This window comes from Corvus moneduloides, chromosome W (genome assembly GCF_009650955.1).
Source record: "Corvus moneduloides isolate bCorMon1 chromosome W, bCorMon1.pri, whole genome shotgun sequence".
Lineage (NCBI taxonomy): Eukaryota > Metazoa > Chordata > Aves > Passeriformes > Corvidae > Corvus > Corvus moneduloides.
Genome location: NC_045510.1, coordinates 3,787,255 through 3,801,513, shown reverse-complemented (window position 1 = coordinate 3,801,513; position 14,259 = coordinate 3,787,255). Strand labels below are relative to the sequence as shown.

General features: G+C 45.8%; 1 protein-coding gene across 2 annotated transcripts in view; it reads right to left on the bottom strand.

Annotated features, from left to right (window-relative positions):
* The window catches only part of LOC116437397 (CBP80/20-dependent translation initiation factor-like), a 484,652-nt gene that overhangs the window by 149,685 nt on the left and 320,708 nt on the right, over positions 1-14,259 (bottom strand). Inside the window, exons 8-9 of one of the 2 annotated variants that reach the window (XM_032095063.1) lie at positions 2,886-3,327; positions 655-984 (exon numbers count right to left, since the gene is read on the bottom strand). In XM_032095063.1, coding sequence (XP_031950954.1) covers positions 655-984; positions 2,886-3,327 — 772 coding nt within the window. The remainder of the gene's footprint in view (positions 1-654; positions 985-2,885; positions 3,328-14,259) is intronic. The other variant, XM_032095064.1, reaches the window with a different exon arrangement.

The following is a 14,259-nucleotide window of genomic DNA, read 5'->3' as shown; positions in this document are numbered from 1 at the left end:
CCAAACCTGGTGGGGGAGGGGTGGTTGTGCCTTCTCTCAGAGGATATATTTCTAAATTTGGCCAAACCGGAACAGAGCCACTACTTTTTTCTCCCCCCCCCCCCAGTTTTATTGTCAGTGATGATTTTGGAGTAAGCAGTCAACCAATGCTGCATACACCAATAAACAAGTCACCCAAAATAATTAGCAAATACACAAATTATTTCAGTCTGTGTTGCAATCAGAAACCAGGACCAAGCCCTTCAACCAAGCGATGAAACCAATAGCCTACTCAGGGAACATGACTTAACTTGGTATCTCTGGTGCTGAAATAGACCCTCCACTGTAAGACCCTCTGAGTTCTCTTCATGACATGGGGATGCTGCCACAAGCAGCCCACTAGTTTCACAGATAGGCCCTGGAGTGAGATACTGTAATTACATGTACAGCTCATGAAATGGGAATGAAGAGCAACTTGACAATGCACTCAGTGCCATGTTATCTATGGTAACCATTAAAGATGTGCACAGACAAAATTGCAGGTACACTTCTGTTCTCCTCTCATCAACTGAGTTCAAAAGGAATTTGATAGCAACTCAGCTCCCGTCCAAATGCATGCTAAGACCAGGCAGGGTGATGCTGCAGTTATCTAACCAACTAATTTTATCTCATTACCTGCAACATGTTGAGGAGTAGACTCCGGAATTTGGTTCCTTCCACCATGAAGAGGGCCATTTTGTCACAGAGCTTGGCTGCTGTGGAAGCAAAGCTGCGGTCTGTCACTGCTTTCTGGTAGATGGTCTTGACTATCTCCCCCAGCATTTCCTCAGAGTTGGTAGAGTTCTGGGCCTCCTCCATGAATGTGGTGAGCTTGGAGTCAACGTCACTGCTGTTGTTCCTCATGCTATTGAGAATTTCAATTAATTTGTCCATTTTATTCTTTTCAGGATTGGTGGTTTCCACCATGACTTTGTCCTGGTCCGTGGAAAGGGAAAGACAAGGCATCTGTTACACAAGGAAAAAACAGACATATCAGCCCTTGTCCTTCCACAAACAGAAAAGGGGGAAGGGGATTGGAGAAACATAGACATGACAGAAAAAACAAAACATCTTTTAGCAACACAATGGTATAATCTCAGCATTGAAAACCACAAGTGAATGAATCCTGTCCCAGAAATGCTCTTTGTCCATTTCCCACAGCACTCAATCCCAAAGTCTTCCCCCTCAGCTCAGGAAGAAGATTTCCTCAAGGGTCCTGAGCCAGGATGTCAAAGTCTGACTACCCCTGACTTTCTTTGGCATCTTGGACTGGTTTCTGTGTGTGTCTGCCACATGGTGATAATGGATTTTTTTTTTTTGTCTCTATTTTGAAAGTGCACCAATGTTTGCAAAATGCTCAGATAAGAATCCTATGAAAATGTCTACTTTTTAATATACTCATGAGGGGAAGAGGAGGGGCAGACACTGACCTCTTCTGTGTGGTGAGCAGTGACAGGACCCGAGGGAATGGCCTGAAGTTGTGTCAGGGGAGGTTTAGGCTGGATATTAGAAAAAGGTTCTTCACCCAGAGGGTGGTTGGGCACTGGAACAGGCTCCCCAGGGAATGGTCACAGCATCAAGCCTGACAGAGTTCAAGAAGCATTTGGACACTACTCTCAGGCACATGGTGCGACTCTTGGGGTGTCCTGTGCAGGGCCAGGAGTTGGACTCAATGATCTGTGTGGGACCTTCCAAGTCAACATATTCTGTGATTCTGTGATATATTTAATGATTTAAATTGAGATTAAAGATGTCACATGATCCCAGCATTTGAAAAACTCTTAAAACATGCTATATAATACAAAACTGCAACAATTTTTTGGACAACCCCAATGCCAAACAGCAGTTGGAATTGTCCAAAACTCCCTTCAGGAGGCCAGTTGTGTTGACAATACCCACCCACCCCCTAAGATTGGGTACTTATGTGATGTGTTTCTTATAAGACTATAAATTCACAGGGAGAGCATTAATCATCTGAAAGTCTCTACTATACTCCTATTGCTTTAAAAAACATAAAAATAACTAACAAAATCTCTTCCTCCCCCTCATGCCACATACATAAATAGTAAATGCTCATGCATTCAAAGGTATACATTTCCAACATGCACTCCCATGGAGTTGTATATGTTCAGGTTATTTTTGCTACTTATTTTGGAAATCTCATTGGAGATACCCTTACAGATTCATTTTCTAGTCTGACAAAAGAATCTCAAGAGAAAGAATCTGAGTTTCACAGGGGGAAAATGGAAATATCATCTCCAAATTCTTCAGAAATCTGATGCTGAATATTGTTTCAAAAAAGTATTTCTCCTCTGTCACTTGCATGCAATAGTTTAGCTATTGTTAGGTTGTTGGAAGGAAGTGGGAAAGATAAGGTCATTTCAATTAATTGCTGAGATAAATGGATATCAATATTGAAGTAGCTGACTACAGCTATTCAGCACTCAAAAGTCAAAGCTTGGGATTTAGCTCTGTAATTGTAGAGAGACAAATTGCCTTTTTTAGACCTCTTTGCAAAGTCGATGAGCTCTGCAGACTGGAAGGGAGTCAGTTGGAAGGTGCACCCACATCATAGCTCATGTGTGAACCAGCTTTCCCCAAGGGTATGCAGGAAAAGAGTTCCCAGTCTTTGAAGAACTCAAGCTGGTAGCAACCTCAACCAAGAAGTCAAGCTCCAAGACTTAATTGTGTCAATAAAAGGCCTCCTGAAGAAGCATGAAGACACTTTGAGAGAAGTGTTGACACTGGGAGATTAAGATGCATTGATGGAAAGGTTTCTTGAGCCCACCCCACCCTTTGTATGGAAAATGGCCAACAGCCAGACTCTTGTAAAAAGGGAAATTCAACATTTCCCTAAGAAATAATACCTTTTCTTTTAGTCTCCTTCGCAGCCTGTCTTTGGAAGACTGAAGCAAACTGATCTTGGGTCTTTCCCCAATGCGTTCATGAATGCTGTCTTTCTGCTTGGTCTCTGACTCTTGGATGTACTGCTGAGACTGCTTCTCCATAGCCTCCAGGCCTCGGTGCATCTCCAAGGGAATGTGAACTGCACAGATGGAGGTGTCCTCGATTTTCAAGTTCTCAGTCTCTTTGGTGTTTCTGTGTGTTTCTTTGTCATTGGGCAAGTGTTTCTGGTTGTGGTGCCATCTCCGGTTCTGACTGTAGCCATGGTGGCCTGTCCTGCCTGAGGAGTGAGGGGCCTGGCCTCCTTGGTAGAGTTTCTGGTGGTCCCTGTTGTGTTTGGTGCCACCTTGCTGATGATCTGCATGCTGCTGAGACTTGTTCCCACCAGGAAGTCTCTGCTGTCGCCTAGAAAGTCAAAGAAGGTCATTAGTTCAACCTTTTCTGCATGGTCCTTTTTGGTCAACACATCTGTCCCACCAAACAGACTGGCCCTTGGTGGGTGGGCTCTGTGGGTCTCCCTACTACAAGAGGGGACTCAATTTCTTGACATCTAACAATCTCGCACATCTAAATCTCTTTCAGAAAGAGGGATATTTCAGCTGAAAGTTTTCATGAACAGTTAGATATATTACTTTGGTTACCAGGAAAATCTCTCCCAGCTTTCTGTGTTTTCTGTGTTGCTTCCATACTGAACCAGGGAATATCTGGTTAGTCCCAGCTGAGCAAAGGGAAGTCAGGCAGGCAAGAAATATCAGGAGATATTTTTTTCTGAAGACCTAAGGACCTCCTGATACACCTGGCCTACAGCATTGTTTGCTCCTCTTGACTGCCATCTCTGCTGTACTAACATGGCATACTGCTGCATGGGTTTGCAGTGAACAATTTAAAGTGTATCAGGAATTTCTAAGTGGAAAAAAATAAGCTAAAAAGTAAATTGCCAAGTAAACAAGGTGCCCACACTAAATGGTTTTGTTTGGCTTTTTGTAGTGGGTTGACCCTGGCTGGATGCCAGCCACCTACCAAAGCCTCTCTATCACTCCCCTCCACAACTGGACAGGGGAGAGAAAATAAAACAAAGGGTTCATGAGTTGAGATAAGGACTGGGAGACATCACTCAGCAAATACCGTAATGGGCAAAACAAGCTCAAATTAAAAATATTAATTGAATTTATTACCAACAAAATCAGAGCAGGATAATGAGAAGTAAAATAAGACCTTAAAAGAACACCTTTCCCCCCCCCCCCCTCCCCCCTTCCCAGCTCTACCTCCACCCTCAGCAGTGTAGGGAGACAGGGAATGGGGGTTATGGTCAGTTCATCATATGTCATTTCTCTCGCTGCTCAGAGAAAGGAGTCCTTCTCCTGCTCCAACATGGGATCTCTCCCACTGGAGATAGTTCTCCGTGAACTTCTCCAATGTGAGTCCATCCCATGGGAAACAGTTCTTCACAAACTGCTGCCATGTGGGTCACTCTTCCACAGGGTGCAGTCCTTCAAGGACAGGCTGCTCCAGCATGGGGTCGTCTCTCCCCAGGCCTCCCACGGGGTCACAGCCTCCTCTCAGGCATCCATCTGCTCCAGTGTGAGTGTCCTCCACAGGCTGTGGGTGGATCTCTGCATCCCCATGGATCTCCATGGGCTGCAGGGGGTCAGCTGCTTCACCATGGTCTTCACCATGGGCTGCAGAGGAATCTTGGCTCTGGTGCCTGGAGCACCTCCTCCCCCTCCTTCTCCCCTGACTTTGGTGTCTGCAGAGTTGGTCCTCTCACATGTTCTCACCCTGCTCTTCTCTGGTCACAATTGCAACTGAGCCATAACTTTTTTCTTCTTCTTCTTAAATATGTTATCACAGAGGTGTTGCCACCATTTCTATTTGGCCCAGTCTTGACCAGCAGCACATACGTCTTTGGAGATACCAGGGATTGGCTCTGATGGACATGGAGGAAGCTTAGGGCAGCTTCTCACAGAAGCCATCCCTGTAGCACCCCCCCCCCCCTTCCCCTGCTACCAAAGCTTGGCCATGCAAACCCAATAAACCTTTCTTTATGCATGTCCTTCATCATTGCTACACCAGGACAGGACACATGCATGGATGAAGAAGCTGAGGATCATGCTTGGCTCTGGCAGCATGGGGAGCCAGGACCATTGTCTCCAGATAGGCTATATGCATACAGCTCCAAACAGATAACATGGAAATTCAACAGCCACAGAGAGGAGGAACTGCCTGCAAATGGTTGGCTCAAGAGACTACAGTGACTCAGAAGGGGCAAGCAAGCCCCTGTGTGCTGGCTAGAACCAGTAGCTGAGATGATAACTCCCCCCAAAAAAACCAGTCAAATGGAAAAAACCACTTTGGCAGCCTCAGACATTTCATATTTCCACATAGGCTGCAGCATGGCTGTCTCGAGCAGAGAAGACAGAGACAGAATGCCATCATCAAGGATGCAACTAAGAAGGAAATTGTCCTGGAATGGTGTACTTTCACCCAAGACAGTGCAGGGCTAGCCCTAAGCAGGGCAGCACCTCCCTGCCTTTCCAATGCCTCTTTAATGCTCAGTCTTGACTCTGAGAGCACGGGGGATGCTTTAATGCTCAGTCAGATGAAGGAATTTGCCATTCACAAAGACATTTCAATGGTCAGCAGCTAAACAGTTTCCAACCCTGCCTGCCAAAGCCATCTGCCCATGGAATCTGTATTCCTTGGCATCCCCAGGAGTTAAAACCTATATTTGAGGCCAACTGGCTCATAACCATAGAGTGAGGGTTCGTGATTGGCAAACATGGGAGGAAGAGGCTTCGTGGTAGTGGCAGTAGAAGGAATTTGTCTTAAGTCTCAAATCACCACATTCAGTTTTCTGAGATATTCAACGTGGGTTTTTTGTTTGGGTTGTTTTTGGGGTTTTTTGCAAGCTGAATGGCAGGGAAGTATAAAAACAAAGAAAAAAAAGGATTTGGCCATTGGTCACTGTGGAAACTAGAGACATTCAGAGTCACAGAAAAACTGCAGAAGTATTAAAAACCAAGGGGAGACAGTCAGGGTTACCAAACTGGAAATAGGATGGTATTGTTCATGCTATCATTTCTCCACCAATTTTTAAATTTAATTAAGTAAATGAGATACCTTTCAACAGAATTTATATCTGACAAATGTCTACTCTGTCAGAGGAGCTTATGCAAACAAATCTAAGGCTTCAGCTGTCTTAGTGATTACCAGTCTATATGCTCAGAAATATGGGATTCCTGCAAGTTTTTTACTACATCATTTCCTCCCAAGGAAAGGGGCTGGAAGGCACAGGGCTGGGGAAAATAACTCCAGACACATGGACAACTGTGGTCTAAAACAGTTGGTCTGTTCCATCAGCCCTGCTCATAGCCCCCTGTGCTAGCTTAAAAGTAAAGTGGCAGGAGAAATGAACCTCACTCAATTACCTCAAGAAAGATTACAGGTCAGTTACAATCTACTAAAGAGATTACAATGAATACAATGATACAGAGAAAACTGGTAGAGTAAACCTGGCACCCTGTTGGTCAGAGTGATGGTTGCAGTCTTGTCGAAGTAATGGTCACAGTCCTGTTGAAGTTCTGGTCCTGCTCTGGATCCAGAGTGGTACCAGAAGTCCCACAACCCAAAGATATGCTCAGGTTCAGGTGGGGAATGCTCAGTACCTCCCCCAGGGTGGGGAGTTGCACAATGGAATGATGTAATACTGTGAGTCATGGGATATTTTGGGAGTCTGATGGGTTAAGTCATTGCAGGAGGACTGCTCGCTGCAGCACTGTGCCTCCAACCTCTTCCTCCTTCACCCAGCAGGAGAGCCACACCTTCTTCCAGTGCCAGCTCTCGCTGCCACTTCCCTTCACGTGATATCTTCAATCCTACACCACAAGGGCAAGAAAGACTGCCTGGGCAGTGCCCCCACCCCGCGGCTGTGAAATCTTAAAGATACAATGACATTTTCGTTGCATTGCGGTCTTGGCACAGCAAGCCTCCCTGCTTTTTGCTGCTTCCCTGCCATTTGGGAGTCCAGAGCTGATGCGTGGGATGTCATCTGAGGCCAGGGCCACCCCTCCCTGTTCCCTTTCTGTGCAGTAGCTCGACATCGCAACCAAGCCCTGCCCACCTCCCCTGCAGGTTGCCATAGGTGGTGCCAAGGACCAATCGCCATTTGAGTGAGACCCTGAGGGAGTCGTCCCTTTCCTCCCACTCTCTCTCTGAGCCGCCATTGACTGCCTGGAGAGGTTCTGGGCTCGCATTGGAGCATCCCCTGAAGCTGCAGGAGAGTCACTGCAGCCTCTCTGCCTTGCCTGAGCCACCAGCGCCCTCTGCCGGTTATAGTCATAACTACACCAAAGGGGAAACTGCTTAAAGGGTGAGGAATTTGTTATTGTTTCTTTTTGTTGTTTGTTCTGTCTTGTTACATATATATATATATTCTAGTAAAGAACTGTTATTCCTTTTCCCATATTTTTGCCTGGAAGCCCCATAATTTCAGAGTTATAATGATTTGGAGGGAGGGGGTCATCTTTCCTTGGCAGACATCTGCCTTTTAAACGAAGACAGACATTGAATCCATTATGGCTCATTAGCAGAGATGATCCCTCAGGCTGGGTGTGAATGTGCTGGTGCTTCCCAGAGGGGAGTTATCACAGCTGAGTCATTTGTGTGAAGAAAAAAAACCCACTAGCCTACCTCACAGGGTTTGCCTCTTTTCCTTATCTCATTTAACACCCAGCTTGTAGCCTGAGGTGTCAGGTGTGCACTGGGCAGCTACTGCAAACAATCCATCATTAACAGTTTATCAGGAATGATGTAGAGGGGGTAGAATACATAGTTTGGTTATGCCCACATAGTCCTAAACTGGTGCCCTACTCCTGTAACTAGGACACCCCTTAAGGGAGACAAGTCCTCTGAGAACCCCCACCATTTGTCTGGCATGTGGAGAGCTTGAGGACAATGTGGGGTTACATTCTTCTGGTGGTTATATGCAGATTTGGTTAGGCAATTCTTAAAATTACTGAGAGGTAAGGAGCTACATTAGAGTACAAGTCTGATGAGGAGCAGCTGAGGGAGCTGGGGGTGTTCAGCCTGGAGAAAAGGAGGCTCAAGGGAGACCTCACTCTCTACAACTACCTAAAAGGAGGTTGTAATCAGGTGGGGCTCTGTCTCTTCTCCCAAGTTGCAATAGAACAAGAGGAAATGGCCTCAAGTTGAGTCAGGTAAGGCTTAGATTTGAAATTAGGGAAAATGTCTTCCCCAAAAGGGCTGTCAAGCATTGGAACAGGCTGCCCAGGGCATGGGTGGAGTCACCATCCCTGGAGGGATTTAAAAGATGTGTAGATGCAGCACTTCGGGACATGGTTTAGCAGTGGGCTTGGCAGTGCTGGGTTAACGGTTGGACTCAGTGATCTTAAAGGTGTTTTCCAACCTACATGATTCTATAATTCTATACATCCCCAATGACACTTGAGACTTTTACCTCATGATGCAGAGCATCCCGTATGGCCAAACAGACTGAGATCCTGTGCATGTGCTCAGGGACTGGGTGCTCTGGACATGCTGGTTCTTGCCTTTGAAGAACCTTCCTGGACACCACTCTTGCCCTCAATCCCAAGCAACTCTCCCATGGGACAAAACTCTCCCAGACATGCTACATTCCTTGCAGTGAAGGGATTCTGGTTTTGTCCTGTTTTTTTGCAGAGCCCGTGTGGCAGGGCATATCACCCCTCTCCCCACCACAGGTGGCTGTTGCTGCCTGTTCCGAGCTTCCCTTCCCCCTCCCCAAGACAAGCCAGGACTTGCCTCTGCCATGTGTTCTGAACTCCTTTGTTCCAAGCGCAAGCAAAACCAAATGTAACTCAAACTCTTTAGCAGTGTCTGATTGGCTGGTCACCCCAGGTCCGCCCCCAGTCCTCCCCTTTCCCCTTCTCCGAATAAAAGAAAGGGCCCGAGAGGGGGCCCACCCTCTTTGGCTTTGCAATCCTGTGAACATCTGTGTGTTTCTGTTTCTGTTTGAAAGCTTCTAATTGCAGGAATTGGCAACCAAAGACTACGTTTCTCCCTCTTTGCTTCCACTGGTGGTATCAGCTTTGCAGCTACTATTTGCCACTTTTAGAGCTACTGAAATGCTAGATTGCCCGTGCTACCTCTCTAGGCTGCCCGAGGCTTTCTAAGGCATTGAACTGCAAGCCTAGCTGGTAAAATGCTGTGAGTATATCTCCACAGGTGGCCAGTGCAGGTAGGAGAGATAACCCAGGCGGGCAAGGCCCAGTGGGTATCATCTCCTGGCACCAAAAGGTCTGCCAGTTTAACACGTGGGAAGAGATAAACAAACATAGGTGACCAAAAGGCCTGTTTTTATGTCTATAAAAATACTAGAGTTTATCACAGATGCAGAACTCTCTTATACACTCCCTGGGAACGTGCAAGACGATTTCTCCCCGAAGCTTGGATGCAACTTCATGGTTACTTTTCTGGAAATTGAGGGAAAGGATTTCTATGTGTGCCCCTTCAACAATTTGGTGGTACGAAACATTGGATCCTAAGTTATACTATTTCTTAGCTAGCTGTAAATTTAATGGTACCTTTAACCCCGTGTGTATAATACTAGTATCCCCTTTTGTCTTATTCCTATGTAGTAATAGTCTGTTTTAAGTCTTATGTCTGTTAGTTTTGTGTCAAATAAATAATTCATTCTGTAATAGACTGAATCAGCCATTATTAAAGAACTTGCAAATGAGAGTGGGTCTTGGGGTGCTGGCCACCTCAATAACACGACTGTCTGCTGCCAGAGGCCTGGGCAAAAGGCAGGGACTTATTTACACCCACATCATCCATTCATAACAGCCCAATACCTGGTGCGCATGGCTGGGGTCACCCAGCATTTAACAACTGTCTTGGGGTGACCTTATGATGTGTATCCCATATCGCTGCCTATGCCCAGAAATTAATTTTTGTGCCTTTCTATGCCTCTAAACTGAGCCTGAGAGGGGGAAGGAAAAAACTGAGCAAAACTTTTTCAAAGCAGTTTGCAGCTTGTTCAAGGTCACATGGAGATAGCAGGTTTTTTTCCCCCAGCTGCGGCAGGGGAGCGAGGAAGCACCCAGCTTGCTGCTTTCCAGTCAGCTTTTGGCCAGTTGTTTCAGTTTCTTGTTCTCCGGAGAGAGACTGAGCGTTGAACTTTGTTTTTCCTTCCCTGGAATTCCGGATTTTCTCCCTTTTCTATTGGTCTGCTTTCAACTTCAGAGCATATCAGGAGGACTTTCCACTGGGCACAAAGGGCCTGGCCCTGGGCCAAGCCCCAGCTCCAAGGAGACCAAAGGGAGGATTCTAACATTTTCCCAGGTTTTTCCTCCACAGTGAGAGATTTTATTATTTAGCATTATTTTCCTTCTCCTGTGTGTTTGTTAAATAAATAGTTTTATCTCCTTCACTTTCCTTCGAGGAAAATTTATTTTTCCCGAACCTGGTGGGGGAGGGGTGGTTGTGCCTTCTCTCAGAGGATATATTTCTAAATTTGGCCAAACCAGAACAACAACTAATATGGGCTTGCAGCTACTCAGGCAAGAGGTTGGGAATGAAGAGCATTGCCATGGCCAGGGGATGCATCCCTTAGCCATGGGATCTGAGCATCCTTCTGCATCCCCTTCATTCTTCTGGTGATTGAATGAAAACATTCCTCACTGCAGTTGGCAGACAATAAATTTCTCTCCACTCTTCTGCCCAGGCAGGATCTCATCTATGTGCCAGGATCAGGCCCAGGAATATGATGCTAAGTCTTGGGAGTATCTCATGAACAGCTTTGTTATTAACATGCCTGCAATTAAGTAGCAATTGCCATTATAAGGGATAGATTAAGATCTGCTGCAGAAATGGACTCTGTGGGACCTTCCACTCCCATAAGGACCCCAGATCCCGCTTATCTGCAACACCCCTCAAAGCTGGAGAAGCAGACCATCCTCAAGTCATGCAGCAACTGTACCTGCAAATGGAGTCCTGGTGGGGCTGGCTCTATGGGATAAAGGGCTACCTTTCCCCACCTTCTTTTTGAAAATCCCACTGCAATTCTGCATTGAGGGAGGGAAATTATAAAAACCTCTTAGTCACCACTGAAAGAGTTAAATTCACCACTGAAAGAGTTAAATTCACAGAGATGGATAGCAGCTGGGTTCTTCCCAGCTGTACTAGTTAGCTGTCCAGAATACTCAGCCTGAGAAGGGAAAGGATAGGAAGACACTAAGTCCTCTGAAACATACCCATAACAAAACAATTTCTCCAGGCACAGCCTTTCTGAACTAAGCATATTCCAGCCAGACCAGCTGCTTCACCTTGTGCAATGCAGCTCCACAAATAACTGGACTGGTATCCCCAAACAGGCACTGCCAGAGGGGTTTGGGTGAGGCAGTGCTGTTGAGGTAAAAAGTGCCCATCATCACTGGTTTTGGGCACCTAAGGGACATTGTGGTCCAAACTGGAGGGCCTGAAGGACCCCAGTTAGGAGCTGATAGAATTTTATAATATCTAAATCTAGTCCTGGAGGTCTGGGGAATATTGTTACTAATATGAGGAGAAAGATCTGAATTTCTATTCCAGAGGCCTGACTTCCCCCAAAAGTATTCTTCACCAAGCCTATATCCATCAAAGACACTCTGATGTTTTACACTCATCTATAATAGTAACTCAGAATTGCTTTGGTGCAGGGAGTATCACAGTCCACACAATTTAATCAAAAACCTCAAAACCCCACAGAAAGCAACAACCACCAGCTCCAAGGATGAAGAACATGGGACTTGCATGTGTTTTTCCTTTGACTTTCTCTTTAAAACTGGTTTAAATTGACTCCAGTTTAATTTCTGCTTGCATTTTCCTCAGAAGAGAAGAGAACAAGATGTCATGTTCACTTCTGAAAACAGAAATGAAGTTATTCACACTTCTTTTATGCCTTTCTATCACTAGGGTTAAAGACTATCCTGATCACTAGACTGAGCCCATGCATCTGGATGGACACAGCATTTTGGAATCATAGAAAATCCACCTGTCAAAATTGTGATGATCAGGATTTAAAATCATCTTTGAACAGCTGAGATGCAGTGTGTGCTTTAGATGTTACATGTACACATCCTTGAAAATATACAATGAACTCCAGAAGAAAAGCACAGCCAACAAAACCAACACTATGAGGGGTAGAGGTGTTTCTGATGAGCTTCACAGCAGCTGGTTGCTGGGAAAAACCTTATGAAACCTTCACATGAGCTGCCTATATGGGCACAACTCCTCTTGTCACCACCTTGGTCCTGGGGTACAGCTGCTGTTGACAACCCTTCTTTGGGTCTGGACAATGGCATCTGTCTTGTTTGCTAGAGTTTATTTGGTTTAGCCTTTACAACATAATTAGACTCACTATAAACCAACAGAGTAGCATTGATTTTTACAGTGGGGGTGGTGAAACAGTGGCACATATTGCCCAAAGAGGTTATAGATGCCCCATTCTTGGAAACATTTAAGGTCAGGCTGGACAAGGCTCTGAGCAACCTGATCTAGTTGAAGATGTCTCTTCTCACTGCAAGGGGGTTGGACTGTGTTGGTGTGACCCAGCCCACTGCGGGGCTGGGGCTGCGTAATGCCAATCAATCCCAGCCCCTCCCCTGGATCGAGTTCCCCGAAGAGTCAGACTCAGAGGCCGGGTCGAGGGGCGACTCAGAAGCCTATGCTGCACCCTCCTGGGTGGTGCCCGGGTACAAGCCACCTCCCCCAGTTCGGGAAAATTCTCGGTTACTCGGTTGTTCATTGGTTCTCTGTTATAACTCCCGCCTCTCGGTTTACCCCAGTGGTTCTTGTTACATTGTATCCTCCCCCTGGCTTGTAACTCATTGGTTGTTTTCCCCTTTCACCGGGGTTTTCAAATTCCCTATAAAACTGAGGACAAGGCTCTGAGGAGCTATCCCATCACAATACCATCATTCCTATCACATCGGATTCCAGCCTTCTGAGCTCGTTCGGGTTGCGAAACTTTTAACAATAACCCTGTTAGAAGCCAGACCCCAACAGCCTCTCTCTTTCTTTGTCTCTGAGCTAATGTGAGCTGACACCATTGGCTCCTGCTCTGTTCCCTTTGCAAAGAAGCCAGCTAGCTAGCCCAGCAAGCAGCTCTTTTCCTGACTCCGAAGTCGCTTCAGCAACGCATGGAGGTAATGCAGCTGGACTGACTGACCTGGGGCACACCAGAGTTGGTGCCTCAAGCACCTAACCCTGCGTTAGGACTGGATAACTTTTAAAGGTCCTTTCCAACCCAAACAATTCTGTGATTCTTTGATTATATGATGGAAGGGCTTCACACAGAGACACCCAAGGTGCTCATGCAATAATGCATCCAAAAAAGTGGTGTAGGATTGACATAAAGCATGGTTCACCATAGGATGTGCTATCTTCTGCTATGGGATGCCATTTGAGTCAGCCTTTCCAAACACAGAAATGGACCTGATTTCTCCCTGTGGCTTCCTACAGCATCACTTCACACCATTGGTGTCCACTACTTCTCCCACAACAGTGCTGGACACCCCATTCACAGGACCACCAGATGAGCACCCAGGATGTGCTGCAGGAGCAAAGACAGCACTGCTGGGCCGAAAGGATGTGGTACAAAGTGCATCGGAGCAGACTCAGCAAAGCATTGAAGAGCAAACTTGTCTACTGCTGAAGTCCAATGAAAGTCCTCACATTCTGCAACGCTTAGCTACACAGGCTGCCTGAGTCAGCTATTTTCTTATAAGCTTCGTGGAAATGAATCTTCAGGAGGAATTTAAGTAGCTGTTTTGCAACACCAGCTTGGGAAAGACATCCTAAGTACAGATGGCATGCAAGATAGCTCTAAAACAGCTCTTTAAATGCTTTGCTGGATCTTCCACAAATCATTAGGGATGTTCAGATTAAGGCCCCTGTTGCACAGAGTGGGCAACCAGATAGGAAGACATCCCTCCAGACTTCAAGGCTGACTGCCCAGACTGGTGTAGAAATCACTGCAGTAGATTTCAGGTAGAATTTGCTTGAAAATGGTGCTCTGAATAAACTCCATTACTTGGAATTATGGTTTTGGATTCTTAGTGCACTGTAAACATGACTGCAAAAATTACATGAAAACCATTGAAAACTACAATGACAAAGAATTGAATCCAGTTTAGTTTAAACTTGAAATACACAACCAGAATACGAAGCATTTCCCAAAAATCTGCTGAGTGCAAAGACGGACAGATCCTGGACTTCTGATAAGAATGTGACTTGAATGAATACAGATTCATCTTTTATTACTTTGCAATAAAAGAACTTATACTTCAGACTCCAGAC